General features: G+C 41.1%; 2 protein-coding genes across 2 annotated transcripts in view; one reads left to right on the top strand and one right to left on the bottom strand.

Annotated features, from left to right (window-relative positions):
• ADD1 (ADD domain-containing protein 1) overlaps positions 1 to 2,605 on the top strand; it is a 38,914-nt gene extending 36,309 nt beyond the window's left edge. The window contains exon 5 of the mRNA XM_065229431.1: positions 1,045 to 2,605. Within this exon, the coding sequence (XP_065085503.1) occupies positions 1,045 to 2,099 (1,055 nt within the window). The 3' untranslated portion in view covers positions 2,100 to 2,605. The remainder of the gene's footprint in view (positions 1 to 1,044) is intronic.
• LOC135707576 (uncharacterized) overlaps positions 1 to 19,972 on the bottom strand; it is a 335,607-nt gene extending 315,635 nt beyond the window's left edge. The window contains exons 1-3 of the mRNA XM_065229450.1: positions 19,838 to 19,972; positions 19,556 to 19,759; positions 6,202 to 7,960 (exon numbers count right to left, since the gene is read on the bottom strand). Coding sequence (XP_065085522.1) covers positions 6,232 to 7,960; positions 19,556 to 19,759; positions 19,838 to 19,911 — 2,007 coding nt within the window. The 5' untranslated portion in view covers positions 19,912 to 19,972 and the 3' untranslated portion in view covers positions 6,202 to 6,231. The remainder of the gene's footprint in view (positions 1 to 6,201; positions 7,961 to 19,555; positions 19,760 to 19,837) is intronic.
• Positions 19,973 to 20,446: the final 474 nt, after the last annotated feature.

A 20,446-nucleotide genomic window follows, 5' to 3' on the forward strand; every position in this document is an offset into this window, starting at 1 on the left:
AATTATGGGTTCGATCCCAATCTCCTTCACATTATAGAGTTATACTTTAAATCGACTTTCTTTCAAAATATGATTAAGAGAAATAATATTTGAGATTTAGGAAAGACGTGTTAATCGAAAATCCATATCAAATCCTTCTCAAGAGCAGTTGTTGTCGTCGTCGGTAAGGTCGCCGCCGGGATCGAAACCTAGTAACGACAAGTTGAACGGGAACTTGATTGTAATTGTTTTGTGATAAAAGGAGCTCGGTGGCCTAGTGGTGACCGATTTTGCGTACTGAGCAGAAGACCGTGGGTAAAAACCCAAGCTCCTTCGCGTTATTGAATCGTTAGGACATCAATTCAGCTTATCGTTTATCAAAACGAATCCTGCTGCAATCCCAACCCTTATATCCAACTTCCCAGTGATTTCTCGTGAAAATGCAGAGGTGTTCTTGGCTTTGATTAAAGCTAGTATTACTTTAACATTCCTTTCTTGACCAGCATTCGGACGTGGCCGGCGCTGGTATTGCCTAGTTTTAAATCACCAGTATTTACACATTGAGGATGATTGCTAGTCACAAGCAACGTCTATTGGTTCTCTGTGTAATTACAGCTGATCTGGCAATAATGGAGTTGCATCCACGGGCGGTCAATCATGCTCATACCCATGTACAATTTTGATATTTTCAGAATTTTGAAAAAAATTCAAGCTCAAGATTTGGTACTGCCTTTAATTTCCGTCCCCTTTTTAGGCAGAGATCTTCGAAAATTATCAGTTCCAGAATGTTGAAAATTGTTCACCCTCCAAGTTCAATCTTACACTTTTCAAGGTTCGGTCAAATTACCCATTAAATGGCTTTTCATGATTCTTCAATTGATTCTTTAGATGTGGAAATACAAAAATCTGAAACTGAAACCTTTTGAGATCTTGCCGTTCAACAGGTTATTTGCCCCCTCCGACAACGCCCTTGTTAAAAGACCTTATAAGCTTCCTTTGAAATGTGCAACATAATTTTAAACTTCGAATCAATCCCTCTAATCTAATCCCAACTGAACATTCCAGATGCTCCAGTATTGACAGAACCTGTTGACGACGAACCGGTCACCGTCGCTGATTCGGAACCAGAAACCAACCAAACCGAGGACAAAGCACCTGTCGATGGACCTATCGCCGAAGCGGAAGAATTGATAAATTCGGAAATCGAACCACCTGTTCCTAAGAGTGCCGACGAAAACGAAACGACCAAACCTGCTGAACCCACCGTATCAACCGTTGATGCTCCAGTAGAACCTGTCGTAGAAGATACTGTTGAACTGTCCGAAGACGCTCCAGTGGAACCAGTCGTAGAAGATACTGCTGAACTGTCCGAAGATGCTCCAGTGGAACCTGTCGCAGGAGATACTGCTGAACTGTCCGAAGATGCTCAGGTCGAACCTGTCATAGAAGATACTGCTGAACTGTCCGAAGATGCTCCAGAGGCACCTGTTGCAGAAGAAACACCTACAGATGCATCTCCTGCCGTCAAAGCAACCGCCGCATCATCCGTGGAAGAAATCCCCGCAATGGAAACCACCAAGGACGAATCCGCTGCCGCAGAGGACGCTCCGGAAGCGAAAGATACCACCGGTGAAGAACCCCCTGCAGTAGAGATCCCGGACGTACCAACGGGTAATGAGCTACTTGCACAAATCGAAGACTCCTTCCAGAAGTTGCAGGAAATGATTAATTCTACCGAGGATGTTACCGAGGAAACCAACGATCAACAGTCTACCGAAGCCGAAACGACGCCGGCCGGTGATGAACAAATGGAAGTAGATGACGATGTAACTGTAGCAGTCCCAGAAGATTCAGCAAATTCCACGTCTGACGAAAAGCAGGAAATTTTAGCGCAAAGCACCGACGACACAGAATCAGGTGACGTACCGATGGTGGATGACGAGGAATCGGTAGAGTGCAATGGTGTGCTTGAAGAGAACGGTACTACCAGTTCGGATGGAAGTCAGGACGCGCCGGAGAAAATGCTGACCGGCGATAAGGTGCCGATAGAGGTTGGTAAAACGGCCTCCGCTGATCTCGAGTATGTGAACTCACCAGAGGAGTTCAATGGGGATTGTTAGATAGTAAGACAAGTTGTACAAATAGTTTCTTCTGGCCCTAGTGGATAATTTAGTGAGACATAGTGACTTGTCTCTTATATTTATAAAGCTTCGGGCTTACTATATTCATCATTGGGCTCTGAAGTTAAGTAGTGTAACACTACTTTAAGAAGTCTTATCAATGGACAGCACATAAAATCCTAGAAAAAAAAAATGATGTCGATTCTCCATTTAGGGTGTAAGTTGGCGGTAATGTCGAATGGGATATTTAAGCTTATATGTTTTTTTTTTTTCATTCTTCAACAATTCCTATCCGTAGTTATCCGTAGCTATCTAAGAATAGGTACACCGCTTCAGAGTATTTTGTTTTTATTGAGATCTATTCGTTTTAAACACTGATGGTACATGATTAACTTTGAAAAAAAATGAATGTAACTTGAGTAGTGAGGACTCAAATTTAATGCATTAAGTAGCCATTAAGTAATACACAGAATAATAAATTGCATTAATCGTCATTTGAATGTCAATTTGGTGGGTGCTAATCATTGATCTAAAGTGTACCGAAATGCTTTGCTTTAGATGGTATTTTCAAGGGAATAGTGTTTTCCCAGATATTCTTCATTCTCAATCATCGTACATGCATTTAACGTTCAATTTGAATATTCACCCTCATAGGGTTTCTGATCCAATTTTCGTCCTACTAAGTACAACCCGCGGTCTTTACTTCTCTGTTTTGAACGAGTTTGAACAAAAAATGGAATATCAAAATTTACTTCTAAATTTACTCATTTTTACTCTTTTGATAAAGAGTCACAAATTATTGAGATATTGTTTAAAATCTAATACTGCTTCTTGATTCTAAATTCGTTCTACGAGTTTCAATTCCGTCCTAACGCATTGAAACGCTATTAGATTTTCTTCGTCCTACGGATAATCGTAGAAAAAGGGGATTTGCTCGGAGAGCTTCTTTTGTTTTGAGAACAATGAGCGTAAATATTCATACAATGCGCTCTAACAGGATTTATGTTGTAGCTAATGAACTAACGCATCGGAACAAACCTATTATTGATTTGTGCACGGTGAAATCATTGATATTATTGATCTTTTCTGATCGATAGAACGGAAATGGGCGATTACGACGAACTAGCGCTCTACCCTACTCGTTTTTGTTCGAATCAGTGGGTGGTTGGCAATTGTGCAATTGTGAAAATTGTCTACGCAGGGGAAGGGCGGGGGGGGGGGGTCAAGAATCCAAAAAAAAAACTGTCTACGTAGTTAATGAACAGCCCCTTAATGGCTCAAGGGGGTTTCCCATCTTTGAAAATATAACAATAGGAAATAATTAATTCTTTGGATATACGATAAAGAAGGGAATATTCCCTTCTTTTAATATATAAAAGAGAAAATAATCAATTCGTTAAATATATGATAAAGAAGGGAATATTCGCTTCTTTGAAAATATAACAAAAGGAAATAATCAATTATTGGATGAACGATAAAGAAGGGAATATTCCTTTCTTTGAATATATAAAAAGAAAATAATTTATTCTTTGGATGTATGATAAAGAAGGGAAGGGAATATTCCCTTCTTTTAATATATAAGGAAAATATGTAATCAATAGCTTTTGGCAAGGGATTCGGGGTAATGACCATTTGGGATAATAACGTGTGGAATAATGTTATAAATTTGTAATCGATAGTTCAACGTTCCATGCACCGATTTTTCAATCCATAACGAGAAATTCTTCAACTCAGGTCTAGACTCAGGCCGAACAATTCTTTGATAAGGTTTAACAGTTTCCGACTGGTATTGCATATTGAATTGGATTGCATATTAGACCCTTTGACTTTTTAAATGGTGAACGAAGTGCTCGAAAACTTGAAGGTTGTCATTTTCTAAAGAGCTTTAAAATGGTTTGGAATTGATAAATACATAGTTCCATAAAAGTAAACGTAGTGTATCATCAATTTAGTAAAGTGAAACTAATCAGAGAGTTTAATCACAGACAACAGACATAACACTTTGGAAAAGTTTTTCTTGAAAACATAGTATCTCAAAACATAGGACCTCAGTAACGACATCTCTCGGGCTTCTCGCGTAAAACAAGCTTGCTCGCTTGCAAGCTTCAAAATTCCAATAAAAAATTATCATTTGTATTCAGTATAAATTCCAAAACGAAATTTCCTTCTAAAAATGTACCCTTCTTTTGACCCCTTGCCAGTGCTGAGATTTGTCATTGTCATTGACAGACTTTCGCGCGATATTGACAAAATTGTTCGTCACATAGTCACTGACAGACTTGATCCTCAAAAAAACCTTCGTCAAAATCTCATTCATTTTTTCGTCAATGACAAAGATTCACCTGGTAGCAAAAAGTGTAAGTTAGTACATTCTGTGTCACATTATTGTTATCCAAGTAGCTCAGGACGTAGATACTTGTTCACTGAAATGGATCCATGTAATTGTTTTGCTCAAGTCATTTAATTTCGTTACAAATTTAGCTAATAAACAAATCTGCACATGTTCGTCACTGACACCATTGTCATTGACAATTGACATGGTTTGCCTTGACTATGACCAACAATCAATACGAAACTAACGATTTTAAATTGGCTCACCACTTTAGTAGCCTATTGGTCCCAAGCAAACGATTAACGTACCCTATTCTAGTTGAAATTCTATTACTACACTATGTTTGTTTTGATTCGCTATGAAAGTTTGACAGATAACATCAGGGGTGTGAGGATTCATGCAGAACATGCAGGGGTGAGTGAAATAGCTTGGGACTGCTTGGGACCGTTGTTCTGGTACTGAGTGAGCCAAAAATAATAATGATTTTCTTCGGGACCCAGTGGTCTTAGAGTTACCTCTATGATAGCACCAAAGCTGAGCCAAAAAGTTGAGCACCTATCTTCGGGACCTTCTTGTCTTAGAGCTACCTCTATGCTGGTACTATCTTCGGTCCCAAGCTAATCGATTCACCGCTCGAAACATAGGAAAATCCACTAACCCCTCATTTTATCTGTTAAACTTTCATAGCGAATCAAAACAAACGTAGTGTAGTACTGGAATTTATACTAGATTGGGGTACGTTAATCGATTTGCTTGGGACCAATAGGCTAGTCAAGTAGTGAGCCAATTTAAAATCGTTAGTTTCATATTGATTGTTGGCACCAGAGCTGAGCCAAAAAGTTGAGCACGTTTCTTCGGGACCTTCTAGTCTTAGAGTTACCTCTATGGTAGATCTAGTCGAAATTCTAGTACTACACGATGTTTGTTTTGATTCGCTATGAAGTTTTGACAGATAAAATGAGGGATTCGTGGATTTTCCTATGCTTCGAGGGGTGCATCGATTAGCTTGGGACCGAAGAGAGTACGAGAGCTGAGCCAAAAAGTTGAGCACGTTTCTTCGGGACATTCTGGTCTTAGTGTTACCTCTATGGCAGCAGCGTCCACCAGCATGAGATTTCAGGAGCAACTGAAATTCGTGCTAGTTGGCTAGTACACTAGCGCTAGCAAATCCACAGAGATAAGCACCCCATTTGGCAGTTTTTTTTTTCAGAATTATGCTACTGTTGAACGCAAGCGAGTTAACAAAGAAGTAAAATGCATCCATGGTCCCGGATAATTTAATTCAGGCGGAAGATGTGCGAACGTACGCCAAAGAGGAAAGTATCAAGGGGCCATTCAAATATTACGTCACGCAAAATTGGCTTTTTTCTATAACTTGGGCCTTATTACGGGTGTCACTACACGGTGATAAGGAAACGATACTGAGAATAAGAGCCGTGATTGCCGTACAAATCAAATGGGAATCACCGTGACAACAACTGACGAGTTTTCACCGTGAAGTGACATCCGTAATAAGCCCCCTTATGTATGTAAAACGCAATTTTTTTATGTTACGTAATATTTGAACGAGTTCTAATGTGAGCAGATTTCTAACAATCGATTTGATACCACGTTCACGCGCAGGTAATGAAGCTCATCTATTTCGGATTAAGGAAGGAAAGTGAAGAACAGTTTTGCTATTATATCATGACATTTCAAAGTTAAATATTTATAACTATAGATCTAACGCACTTAACTGCTAAAATAGATAACTTTGTACAAATCCAGGACATACTCGTTCAAGAGGTAAGCTTTCGATGCTTACCACATTTCGTAATCGTCATCGATCACTTCGATAACCTTGTACTCCTGTCCATCCTCCAAATCCAGATCGATATCTCCTTCGATGATTTCGATCAATTCTTCAGTCTCCTCTTCGTCTTCTTGCATCACCTGTGCACTGCTCGCCTCGTCATCCTCCAAATCCATAACCAAATCGTCGCTCTGATTTGGTTGTTCCATTGTTTCGCCGTCCTCGTCCTCACCTTCGCCGTCCTCCGCATAGTAATAGTCCTGTATAATAGTCGTTTCCTCCACTTCGTTCATCACCACTTCAATCTGGGTCGCTTCTTCGGTATGAGTTTCGTTCTCAATTGGTTGTTCTGTAGATTCGTACTGCGCCTGTCTTTCACTGTCGGTCTTCCGTCGCTGTTTCTTTACCCACTCCGAGTCGTTGGAACCTTCATCCTGCGCAATACTCTCCGTATCCGAGCATATTCGCAACTGCTTGGGATTCAACGTGTTTGCCGCAGGTTCTGCCGTTTGATCGTCGCTTTCCTCGTCCTCGCTGCTCTCATCTTCATCGTCCGAGTCCACTTCAATTACATCGGTTCGCTCTTCAATGATCGCACAGTCGTCGTCTTCCTCTACTTCCGCTTCCGCTACAGCAGTCTCTTCCTTATCGGACGATTTGGGAGGTGTCTTGTCGGTCTGTTTGCTCAACAGTGGTCCCAGGTCGGACTGTTTGGTGAATCCCATCTGTTTGATATCCTGGATGCAATTGTCTTCCAATCCCTTGAATCGATCTACGGCGTACTTGAGAATGTACGCCACGTGATGGTATAGGTCTTTGAGATTCCTAGTATCTTCTGCATTTCGGTAGGGGTTGGAATGGAGAAAGGTATTGATTTTGCTCACTATGTGCAAGGAGAGTTCTGCGGTGGAGATCAGTCGGTTCTCGAATTCCTTCAGGTGGTCACCGAAAGGGGTATCTGGGTGGGTTTTATGTATGAGGGCTTGTAGGGTGCTAAGCGAGGGTGGGACAAAAACTGCGGTATGCGTTGGATGCGAAGAAGGAGTTGCAGTTGCTGTAGGTTGGCGGGGCGTCACCGGTGGTGTTGATGGGGTAGTTGCTGGCGATAGCGGTTGAGTGGGAATTGTTGTTGTTGTTGTTTCTTTACTAAGGAGGCTTTCAGTCCAAGGTTGGTTCGACTCTGGCAACGATTGAGTAGAAAGTGGCCCAGAGCGGATTGAGGGCGATGTTCGTGGTGGCTGATTGAGCGTTCGTCGATTGGTGTAGGTTTTTGAGGGTTTTTCGGTGTGTGCTTTGATTGGTGGTGGCGGCAATTCCGACTCTTTTCGGGCAGATGATCGCGGGGTTGCAGTTTTTGCTGAGATTGGCTTGTCTGAAGTCTCTGTGTTTGGTTTTTCTGTTGAATCCGTTGAAGGCGAGACTGGTGCAGTACTTTTGGCTACATCCGTTGGAGTTGTTGAATCGGTTTCTGTGTCGGATCCCTTTTTCGGTTGCCTTCGAACCTGGATTAGCTTACCGTTCGGCAGTCGAAATGTGTCTTGCTGTGCGGCAATCCGTAGATCGACAACGTAACCATTGATTGTGTGGTAGAGTGGATTTCCTTCTAGTGCAAGTTGGGTTGCTTTGGGTTTACTGTGGGATGCTTCCATGGATTTTCGGCTTTTGCCCGAGTCAGCTGCTTTTGATTTTTTGGGCTTTTTCTTGACCTTGGACTTCTTTAAAGCGTGGGCTTTGTCACTGTAAATGGAAAACGAAAAGTTTGGCGTTAGCTTCAGGTTTGTTAGCTGATGAAAAGTAAATATGTTTCAGTTAGCGAACGTTGAGTGTAGGTCAATTTAGATCCGTATCAGTGACCTCAACGATAATAAGTCCAATGCTCAACGCTGTAGTAGTGAACACCAAAAACATCTGTCTGTACGTAATGTAGAAATTGTGCCTATCAATCTGATATTTAAAGGAGTTCGAATGGTGAAAACTAGCAGTTGGTCACAAAGATTGCTAACTACCACATACACCTTGAAAGATATAACGATTTGAAAGGGAATGAGTGTAACACTATTTGGTAAAGGTAAGGATTAATAATAGTTGTATTTCAATGATATCATTTTTCAACACAATTATTTTTTCTTTTTTAATCCAGGAAGCACCATGAATAAACGAGCATACATAATCAGGTGCATTCGGTCGTTCGAGGAAGTTAAGTGTTCGAAAGAGCTGAGGAGTGTATCGGATAGAACCATCCAGAAATCAAAATCCATTGGGTATTCCAAAGCATCAGAATTGAGTACTGGTTTTCGCATTTGCACGTCCTGCCGTCTTCGTGTTGACAAACAAGCTCTTTTCATCTCAAGCGAGGAGCAGCATATTACCGAAAGCTCAAAGAAGCCAACTACAGCGATAGCACCTGACGTCCCAAGCTCTGAAAGCCTTACAACTGTACCATTAGCGACATCAGTAACTACACGGTACCAAAAAAAAATCATCCTCTGTTCGAATGAAACTTCAGACCATTCAAATCGAAACCGAGATCGAAACATCGAAATTGCTTTTTCGAATGATAGGTGCAATCGGATGACAGTGGTTTTGTAATCAAATGATGCTCCTCTTAAATACAGGATGAACATTGATGCGAGAAGCGAACGGACCTCAGTTGAAATACGTAATGCTCTCTGTAGAATGATTGTCATCCAAAATTGAAATGCATGGTATTGGTTCAGCACCATAACGCAAATTATCCAAAACGATGATGAAAATAATTCTATCGAATGTCATTTTCTGATCTGAGCTGAAAAACGAGGTGGAAATATAGTCATCGCTATCAGAGGTGATACGAACATTGGTAAAGCGTGGAATTCGAAGATTGTCGATTTCGTGGTGGAGGAAGTTTCCTCTACTAACAAACGATTTTTATATCCATGATAGAATGACTGCTCATGGCTATTTAATTTGGAAATGCAAACAATCGAATTATAAATCTTATTTAAAGTATTTACAAGTCAAGCGCAGTATGTTTTACAGCCAATTTTCAAATAAGTATCATCCTTTATTTGTATGACAGTCATATGAAAACTCATCGGCCGATGACGAATTCAACCATAAGGCAATCATCTGAAATTCGAAAGCATATTGTTAAAGGGCTCGAGCAATGCAATAATCATTCGAAGTATTGCGAATGTTTTCGTTCAGTGTACAGTTAAATCATAGAGGTATCTCTAAGACCAGAAGGTCCCGAAGAAACGTGCTCAACTTGTTGACTAAGCTCTGGTACTCTCTTTGGTTCCGAGCTAATCGATACCTTACCTTACCAATCAGGCTAAGGCCTTGTTGTCCTCTGCTGTCCGAAGAAGTCGTCTCCACTCTACTCGATCCATGGCCATAGTTCGCCAGCCTCGTAGTCTGCGAAGGGTCCGCAGGTCACCTTCTACTTGGTCGATCCACTTTGCCCGTTGCGCGCATCTTCTTCTTGTTCCTGTTCAGTCGCTTTCTAGAACCATTTTCACTGGGTCGTCGTGTGGCATTCTTACGACGTGCCCAGCCCACCGTAGTCGCCCAATTTTCGCAATGTGGACGATGGATGGTTCTCCCAGCAGTTGGTGCAATTCGTGGTTCATTCGCCTCCTCCACGTTCCGTCATCCATCTGCACTCCACCGTAGATGGTACGCAACACCTTCCGTTCGAAAACACCAAGGCGCTCCACGAGCATAGTCCAGGTCTCGTGACCGTAGAGGACCACTGGTCTAATCAGCGTCTTGTAGACAGTCAAATTCGTGCGGCAGCGAATTTTATTCGACCGGAGCGAGCGTCCTACGGAGTCCAAAGTAGGCACGATTCCCTGCCATAATGCTTCTTTGAATTTCTCTGCTGGTATCATTTTCGGCGGTCACCAGTGGGCCGAACTCATCGACTACCTCGATTTCGTCACCGTCAATCTGAACTCGGGGTGGGAGGCTAACATTGTCTTCCCTAGAACCTCTTCCTTTCATGTATTTTGTCTTTGATGCGTTGATGGCAAGTCCAATCCGCCTAGCTTCAGCCTTCAGGCTGATGTACGTTTCCGCCATGGTCTCAAAGTTCCGTGCAATGATGTCAACGTCATCGGCGAAGCCAAGAAGCTGAATGGACTTCCTGAAGATCGTGCCACTCTTGTCTATCCCAGCTCTTCTGATCACACCTTCTAACGCGATGTTGAATAGCAGACACGAAAGTCCATCACCTTGCCTTCGAGATTCAAAGGGACTCGAGAGTGTCCCCGATACTTGAACAACGCACATCATTCGATCCATCGTCGCCTTAACCAATAGCGTCAATTTGTCCGGAACTCCGTACTCGTTCATAATCTGCCATAGCTGTTCTCGATCGATTTTGTCGTATGCGGATTTGATATCGATGAACAAATGATGTGTGGGCACGTTGTATTCGCGGCATTTCTGCAGAACCTGCCGAATCGCGAAAATTTGGTCCGTGGTAGCGCGGGCACCCATGAATTCCGCCTGGTATTGTCCCACGAACTCTCTTGCAAATGGTGACAGGCGGTGGCATAGAATTTGGGAGAGTACCTTGTAGGCGGCGCTTAGCAGTGTGATCGCGCGGTAGTTGCAGCAATCCAACTTGTCGCCCTTTTTGTAGATTCCACAAGGTCCATAGACCTTCCATTCACTATCCCGGTAGTATCTCCTCCACCCAAATCTTGGCAATTACCCAGTGCAGCGCTCTAGCCAATACTTCACCGCCATATTTAATAGCTCACTTGGTAGTTGATCTACACCAGATCTACTTCAGCCGACCGATATCCTCCTCAACTTCTTGAAGATCAGGGGCCGGTAGCCTGTCGTCTTCTGCGCGTGCTCCAATGTCTGTTGCCGTGCCATCTTCGTTTTCTGCTGCTTCACCGTTGAGATGCTCGTCATATTTAGTACTGCTTCCACCTCTCAATCACCTCACACTCGTTCGTGAGAAGGTTACCGTCCAAGTCCTTGCACATATCGGCTTGCGGCACGTAGCCTTTGCGCGAACTATTTGGCTTGTCATAGAACTTCCATGTGTCGTTTACGCGGCACAGATTTTCCATCGCCTCGCGATCTCGGTCTTCCTGCTGACGCTTCTTCCTTCGGAAAACCGAGTTTTGTCTGTCCCGCACTTGTCTGTATCGCTCCACATTCAATCTCGTGAGGTGTTGCAGCATTCTCGCCCGTGCTGCATTCTTCTCCTCTACCAACAGTTTGCATTCGCCGTCAAACCAGTAATTTCTTCGGTCCGGGATTTCAGTACCTACTGCCGCTGCAGCAGTACCAACAATCAATACGAAACTAACGATTTTAAATTGGCTCACTACTTGACTAGCCTATTGGTCCCAAGCAAACGATTAACGTACCCCATTCTAGTCGAAATTCTAGTACTACGCAATGTTTGTTTTGATTCGAGAAGCTGCGGCAAACTACCAGCTGCTGCACGTAGTCCTGGGCAACTCCGGCGTCCCGTAGTTGCAAAATGTTGGGTCACTGCAGATAATTCTGGAGGGGGCCTAGCCCCCCTTGGCATCCACTTAGCTACGCCAATGGAGAATGATGGATATATTATTCAGATAACAGTTGTACAACATCTCCAAACGTAAGATTCAAGTTCGTACAGAAAGTGATGCTGTATATCGCCATATCGGAGAGAGGAATTTCTAAGCCATGGTTCAAACCTAGTGGTTTGGCCATCAACCAAGAAGTGTACCAAAATCAATGTTTGAAGAAAATATTGATTCCTTTTGTTCAAAAATATCATGCACGAAACTACGTGTTTTGGTCGGATACACAGTTCGAAAAGTAGTGTAAATTTCTGTTCAGTATGATGCACATAAATGGAGCGTCACATATCATATAGGTGTACATTATATATCATGTAAAGTTCTGAGACATTTCATGCAATGTAGCAAATATTGTATACAAAAGCCCATTGTTGTAAACAACATTGTTTACAAGTTGCTCGGTTGCGTGAAATGAAATACAAGTTTAAGTGAATGAATGTTTACATAACTTTTAAAATTCAGAATTTTTATCTGTGTAATAGTACGTTCAGACTACAGAGTTATAACAACAATCAATACGAAACTAACGATTTTAAATTGGCTCACCACTTTAGTAGCCTATTGGTCCCAAGCAAACGATTAACGTACCCTATTCTAGTTGAAATTCTATTACTACACTATGTTTGTTTTGATTCGCTATGAAAGTTTGACAGATAACATCAGGGGTGTGTGGATTGATGCAGAACATGCAGGGGTGAGTGAAATAGCTTGGGACTGCTTGGGACCGTTGTTCTGGTACTGAGTGAGCCAAAAATAATAATGATTTTCTTCGGGACCCAGTGGTCTTAGAGTTACCTCTATGGTTATAACATGTTATAGCGCTATCTTGATGGTGCTTTCTGTGTTGCAATTATTTGACAACCGTTATAACATGTTATAACTCTCCAGTCTGGCCAGCGTTTAAAGCATCATCGCATTAAGGCTTGTACTCGAAAAAAATGCACCATTTTTATCCGTGTGTAACTTTTTTATCCGTGGGTAAAAATCAATGAAAATCTGAATATAACTAGTTTAAAGTGAATTGTTTACATGTGCAAAATTTCATAACAATCGGTTCAGTGGTTATTGAGATGTCATCGAAACAAGAAGAAAATCGTCGGAGAATTTTGCGCGCCGTCATGGAAAATCCGACTGCGACCATGAGATGGATCGGAAAACAACTGAGAATCACCCATACAACTGTGTCTCGGGTGGTAAAATCGTTTAAGGAGTCCCAGACGACCGAGCGGCGGGTTGGAAGTGGAAGAAAATCGAAGACAGCTGACCCTGTGAAGGGCCGGAAGGTGTTGGATTATTTCAAGCGTAATCCGAACCTTTCGATTCGCGACGCGGCTCTGAAGGCAAAGTGTTCCGCCTGGAAGAAGAAAGTGGACAAATTCGCCAAAAAATACTTGCTATCGCAGGCCATATACCAATGCGGTAAACTGAATAAACCGTACATCACAATGGGTACCATCAACAGCGAAATTTACCGCACCGAGTGCCTCCACCGAGTTGCTGTTGCCCTTCCTACGGTCCCACTGAGGCAAGACATTATTTTGACCGGACCTGGCATCATGCCATTACGCGCGATCGACGTTTGATTGGTACAGAGACAATAACGTTGTTTTTGTACCAGAAACTACAAGGGACAACCCTATGGGGGGTTCTCTCTGTTTATACTCTTTTGCATGACGCGCTTGGCATAGCTATCAGCGGTTGTGGGCAGCCTTTATAGCTAGCTGCTTGCAAGCAGCCTTTCATTGTACACTGGAGTAAACCACCACTCATCACGCGGTGATTGAATAAGCACCGTATGTTGAGACCGGATGAAAATCAACTTTGAAATCTGTGTTAGGGAAATCGCTTCTCCCAGGCAATCGGTGATAATTTTAATTATCATAGCAACAGTTGTACATTCGTGCAATTTTCAATAGTGACATTTTGAAAAATGATGAAATCTTAAATTTAACAGATGCGTTTTAGTATTTCTGATCGATTGGTGTTAAAATTATTGAAATTTGTCCAGGTGCAGCTGAGTTATTAACGTTCAAAATCTTTCATAATTTTGTTATATGTCCCATTTTTGGTTTTCACAAAGTATACCCCTACATAGAAATTACAGAAGTAGTCCTACGTCAAAACTAGAAATACTAGAAGAAGAGATGAGCTGAGAGAATGTTTTGAGCCAAATGAACTGTCAAAATCTGAGCCAAACGAACATTCCCATTAGATTTTTTTCCGAGGATTTCTTATTCTTACTAGATTAAATTTGAGAGTATTGCAATCGAACAGAAATTCAATCACCTTTATGTTTCGTGTGCTTCTCAAATTCATCTAGTTTTTGGAATCAAAAGCAATATTCTAGCTCTATTGATTAATTGATCTTAGTTGGTTAATTAATGGCACCACAAAATGAGCAAAATATTGCGATGCAATCAATTTTTAATTTACACGTAAATTGAATCAAAAGTAAAAGTCATTTGAAATGCTAAGTTTTAGCAAGGGTTGCAAGATAATTTAGATACAAATCCCTGCTGCCGAATTGTATTTTGTTTTCTCCGCCCATCTCTCACTCTGAGTATTTCTAGTCAAAACCGCTAACCCCCAAAATTCACCAGAGATTCGTCCGGTGGAAAGATTTTGGGCCATAATGAAGGCCAAAGTTCGAAAATCGTCCAAGGTGTTTAAGAACGAGCTGGAGTTGAAGAAAGAATGGATGAAAGTGACCAAAAAGGTCGGCTCCACCATTGCACAAAATGTAATGAGGGGTCTTAAGGGAAAGGTACGGGCTTTCAGCGTGTATCCATATGTATTAGTTCATCCCTTGAAAGTTTTAAGAAAATCCGACTTAAAATAAATTTTTGGCGAACACTTTTGTCTGGTGCATTTTTTTCATGTACAGGCCTTATATTAAGAAAACACTTACCTTCTTAGAAAATAAAAATATCCCGTATTTACCACAAAAAAAAACCGTAATCCAACAAACTTGCCTCAATACCCAAGCGCAATGACAGTGGCAGCAGAAAAGCCCGATCTGAGCAAGCCTACTTGTCGGATTGAAAACTAGCTAGAATCAAATCGATTTCGGTTACGCATCCTGATGTCATTTGTGACTACTGTCAAACTTTCGGTTTCCGTTCCGCTTCCGCCCACATTGCGTGTGGGCCTTCAGTGTCTTCCAATTGAAGATTTTATTTTGGAAATACGAGTTGATGTCGTTGGTTGCATTCGTAAAATCGATTTAAATGCTGTACGTCACATCACGAAAAAGCTACGTCAAACATCTGGTAACAGACCTTAGTCAAATGTTCTTTAATTTTTTGTAGATAACGTGTCGTAGCTTCATTTGATAAGGTTTCCAAATAATAAAAAAAAGCAATAAGAGCTAAAACATCATTTCCTATATGGAATGTGTAAAAATAACACTCATGAAAAATTATTATCAATACACATACATACATTGCAAAAACGGCTTGTTTGATGATTTCAGGAATATTATGAAGAGCTTTGAGTGGTGTTGAGTACTTGGCACAGATGAAGTCTGCAAGTAGTAGACGAAAAACGCGTATCTATCAAAAGATAAGCAATAATAACGGAATTTAAAGGAAATAAACCAACACACTCAAAGCTCTTCATAAAGGGATTCCGTTAAGAGGTTCGACAAATTTAAAAGATTGAGGAATATTATATTATTAAATAAGATTTTGGAGAAATTATTTTTTTATAATCAGCAACAATCAGCACAGTCACAAGGTGGCAGAGTGAGTTACCCCTTGCACCATATCAATCACACAAATCGTTGCGACAATATTTATAGCACAGACAAACAGACGTAACTCTTTGAAAAACTTGTTCTTGAAAACATAGTATCTCAAAACATATAACGTCAGTAACGACATCTCTCTGGCTTCTCGCGGAAAACAAGCTTGCTCGCTAACTCGTAAACAATATTGCATAAAAGTTCTATAGAATGTATAGAAACGTCAAAGTGATCCGATGCCAGCGCTGCGGCGAGTAGTTCGCGGAACTGATAATATTCAAATCAACCGTTAAATGCATGAACGAAGATACACAATGAAGAGTTACGTCTGTTTGTCTGTGTTTATAGTTTAACTCATTAGTACTGTTTTTACACATGTCCTGTTGGAAAAGTCGTCGGACGTTTATTTTTGCTGTTCTAATTTTTTTCTCTACTTGGGTGCTGCTCGAGTGATTTTTTTTTTGAGGATATCAAGACTTTGGCTCTACAACTAGAAGTCAAGCAAATAGAGATCTGAAGTTTGTAAAGTGTGAATCTGAACCATGAAGTCTGAGCAGTGATACTCAAATTGGATGGATCTGCTGTGATTTTTGTCTAGGCTGGATCTACATTTCCTTTGTGGTTCGTCTTCATAAGGGCTGTACTGCAATGGCTGCTTCTGAGCCCCGAGCAGCGTGTATTTTTACAAGTGGCTTTGAAACCAATATTGAGCCTCAAACGAACTCGTGACTTCTCGATATTATGATGGAGGTGTGGCGGATCGCTGAACCTATCAAAGGAGAACATTACTCGGGGAATTTCAGACAGATGAACCGGAACGGTATATGTTGGTTCATGTCAAGAAGTGGATCATCTATAATTGGGATTGCTACGCTGGAAAGTGGCATAGCGTCTTGTTGCAGACTTGGTGAGATCGTTCTTTTTTTGACGTAGGACTACGTCTGTGATTTCCACATGGGGATACACTTTGTGAAAACCAAAACTGGAACATGTAACAAAATTATGAAAGATTTTGAACGTTAATAACTCAACTGCTCCTGGACCAATTTCAATAATTTTAACACCAATCGATCAGAAATATTTCTACGCATCTGTCAAATTTAAGACTTCATTTTTTTAATTTTACTATTGAAAATTGAACGAATGTGCAACTGTTGCTATGATAATTAAAATTATCACCGATTACCTGCAAAAAACGATTTCCCTAACACAGATTTTAAAGTTGAATTCCATTCGGTCTCACCATACGGTGTTTATTCAATAACCGCGTGGTGAGTGGTGGTGTTCTGTAGTACACAACGAAAGGCTCCCCGCAAGCAACTAGCTATCAAGGCAGCCCACAACCGCTGATCGAATTCAGTTCCAATCACCGTGTGTGGTGTTGTCAGGTCGTTGCCATCAGCAGCAGCAGCGTCGACATTGTTTTCCAGTACACAACGAAAGGCTGCCTGCAAGCAGCGAGCTGCAGCCCACATGAGCATCCATAGAAGGAGGAACACCGCTATTGATCGGAATCAGTAGCTCTTAGTGAGTCGCTGTGGGCCATCTATGTCAAGCGCGTCATACAAAAGAGTATAAACAGAGAGAACCCCACTCAAATTCCTATTCCTACACAAAACACAAGCTCCTGCTGCAGTTGACAAATAGGATTTATTATATAAGACCACGTAGTCCTACGTCACCATTGCGTACAACCCCATAGGACTGTCCCTTGTAGTACTTTGTTTCCGTGAATCCATGTTTGAAGTAGATCATGTGCCCACGGTTTGAGACGGAGTAGACTGTGCGTGTGATCGAACGTGACGTTTGTTTTTTTTTCGTGGTTTTTTTTTTATCTATAATCGGTTGCTGATCTGGTCAAAACAAGGCCCAGGAGACGATTTCTAGTTTGTCAGCGAGTTCATTAAGACTGAAGAAGTCCTGCGAGAGCTGCATCTCATTGTATCTAGTTCTACCTCCCTGTTATTTCCCGCTGAGAAGCTCTTCCGAAGACAAGTTGAACCTCCATGAGGCGTCCCATCATTCGTCTCAGCGTTGAGTCGCAGCGCTGAACCTGAAGATTTACCACGAAAAGGCTTGCCAATGCACATACACTTAGACAAATTAATGTAAATTTAGGTGCTCCGAGAGCGACATATACGAGCGTCAATTTTGACATAAATTTGACGCGAAATATAGCTCAATCAAACGTACTTTTCGTCGAACAACGAAGTTTTCAGTTTCGGGGTACGTAATATTACATGACATGTTTGTTTACGTCTTTTATGTCCAAGATGAATTCCGTCACGTGTAAAATTAGCTATTTCTAAGTGTGCATCAAAAATCGACTACATACATCCGAACATTTTTTATCTCAAATCGAGGGAAGACATTCCGCTCAACTACCATAAACCGGACTAGTTTATGTTGATCTTCGTCAAGTTTCGTCTACAATTAGGACTTCTACATCAACACATGTCAAGCTGCCTTCAGGTTCAATTGGCTAAACTTGGTGAGTTCGTTACTTTTTGTAAATTTTTATCTTTTCAAACCAGTAACGTTGGGAGATCACCTTTTTGTGGTGTGTTTCTGTTATAAGATCTACCACCGAACCCTAGTCGAGACAACTTCAAACTTGGAAATCAGGATTTTCCAGTAATCAAAGGATCACATTTTAGTTCTTGTTACTTTTTATGACTTGATAATAGTGTCAAGACTCGGGTAGTGACCACCGCCGTTATGCATTTCTATATTGTATATTTCAAATAAAAAATATTGTTTATGTTCATAGAGGTTACATAATCCTTTTCCCTTTGTCCTTCTCCTTTTTCATTCCCTCTTATCTTTTCAGAAAGCGAGTAATGGCGCTATAGTCATAAGCCATAAAAGGCTAGGACAAGAGTTAGTGCTCATGTCAACGACCAACCAATCATATTATTACCAAAATCGGAACGTACGGTACGAGATGTCCATGTTTCTTCCACTTATTGGATTCTGAAGCATCGTGTTTTTTTAATCATCTTGCCCCTTAAATGCTGCACAGTAGGCCTGGCCGTTTTGATATGTGTGACGCATCTTCGATGTGAAACATATATCAAATAGACAAGAAAAATGATGGAGGTATATCCATCATTTTCCAGGATGCTTTCAAGAACTGGCTTTGTTGGTTTTAGATTAGATTATTAGATTAGATGCCCTGTTGGAAAAGTAGTCGTGCCCCAATATGAAGAATTGATAACATAAATTACATTTTTACTAGAAAGGAACTACTGTGCAACACTTCAGCTAAATTGGAAATGCTCGTTAAGGATCGATTTTAGATTCTCAAATCAGAGACGGAGTCGGTTGATTTAGATCAGACTCCGCAGCCCTGAGAAAATCGAAATGGACGTAATGTCGGCCTAAATGTCCCTAATATGGGCCCATACATAAATTCAACAATCGACTAAATTTGCAATAGCAACCAAAAATATCCATTAGTACCGTCCCAATGACGCGTTCATCTAGATAAAATTGATAAATAGCAGATTTTTAGCGATGGGCCCAATATTAGATCCATAAGCCAACATTAGAGCCATTTCCCTTATGTTGCAAAATTTAGGAACGAAAAAAAAATCCCAAATCGAACCAGCCACCTCCGGCATGGTATGTTGTGCCTTTATTGACTAGGCTAAAAATCACCGAACATTAACATAATACCGCTTGAATGAAATTTTAAAGCAACCCGTGTTATACGCTTATACAAAAGAATGTATTAACTATTTCCTATAGAGCACATATTTAGATGATAGGAATACATAGGTAGGATATTACATTTGTTCAATTCAAACAAAACATATTCCCATTGGGGAATAATGTAAACTAGTTGTCAAACAAAAAATATGAAGTTTTTAAAATCCGATCTAAATTCAAAGATGAAGAGCCCTTCAGGCATAATCAATTGAAATTTATCACCAAATGTAACACGTTAATTAATGGAAATAAAAGTAATGTTACTACCTACTACGAATAGGAAATAAATCTTCAGAATATACTCACACGATCCCCGGAGGACATCGCGGCACCGAGTTGCGCACCAGGGCCCGATCGTTGTTCGACTTGGTCTGCACTTGCCGCTTCTCGAAGTGCATGTGGCAGATCTTCATCTTGTCTCGTTCCAACAAGTTCTCTTCCAGCTTGGTCGGGTTGTGCTTGTTGACGAAATTCAACCATTTTTGCAGCAGCTCCTCCTCTTTGGGGAAACTACGGAAAGAGGGCGTAGGGGCACAATGAGAGTACTCTCCAAGGGAGGTGAACACCAAGTTCGTATAGAAGTCTCACCTGAAGAAGGAAATCTTGCTATTCTTTTTCCGTTGGTTGCCGCACTTGTCGAACACACAGTACACGAGGACCATGATTTTAGGGCACTTTTCAACTTGAATTTAATAAATTTTCAACTCCGCAAAATGATGCCGATGCAAAACATACACTTTTCTGGACATGACAGTTTAAAGTTCCGGAACCGTACCCTTGGGGTTGGCATACCGTTTGGCGTGAACTCTTCCAAATCCCACCAATAGATAGTAGCAGGAAAGGAAGCTTCAAAAGCTCGTCGTCCATCTTGGTTTTCCTACCTGCTATTGGTTGTAGTCCACGATATGCGCACGCCTAACGATATCCTTCTTGTTAAGCTCTCGGTTAGCTTACAGTGACCTCTACCGGAGGATGTCTTTGATGCATTTTTGAATACATATTTATTGCTTTCGGTTCTTCTGCAAGAACTCCTCAACGTAGCTGTAACATAACAATAAGGTCCTTTTCAGAATAGTTGATAGTCTTTGATTTGAAATTTTGAATTTCCTTTCAAATACGCTATAAACCAGTTCATGTCAAACTATAATTTAAAAAAAAAAATAAAAGTCTAATCTACTAGAAACATAACTGATGATA

Source organism: Ochlerotatus camptorhynchus, unplaced genomic scaffold (genome assembly GCF_037179485.1).
Source record: "Ochlerotatus camptorhynchus isolate MF236.1 unplaced genomic scaffold, CSIRO-AGI_Acam_v1.1 ptg000314l, whole genome shotgun sequence".
NCBI classification, from domain to species: domain Eukaryota; kingdom Metazoa; phylum Arthropoda; class Insecta; order Diptera; family Culicidae; genus Ochlerotatus; species Ochlerotatus camptorhynchus.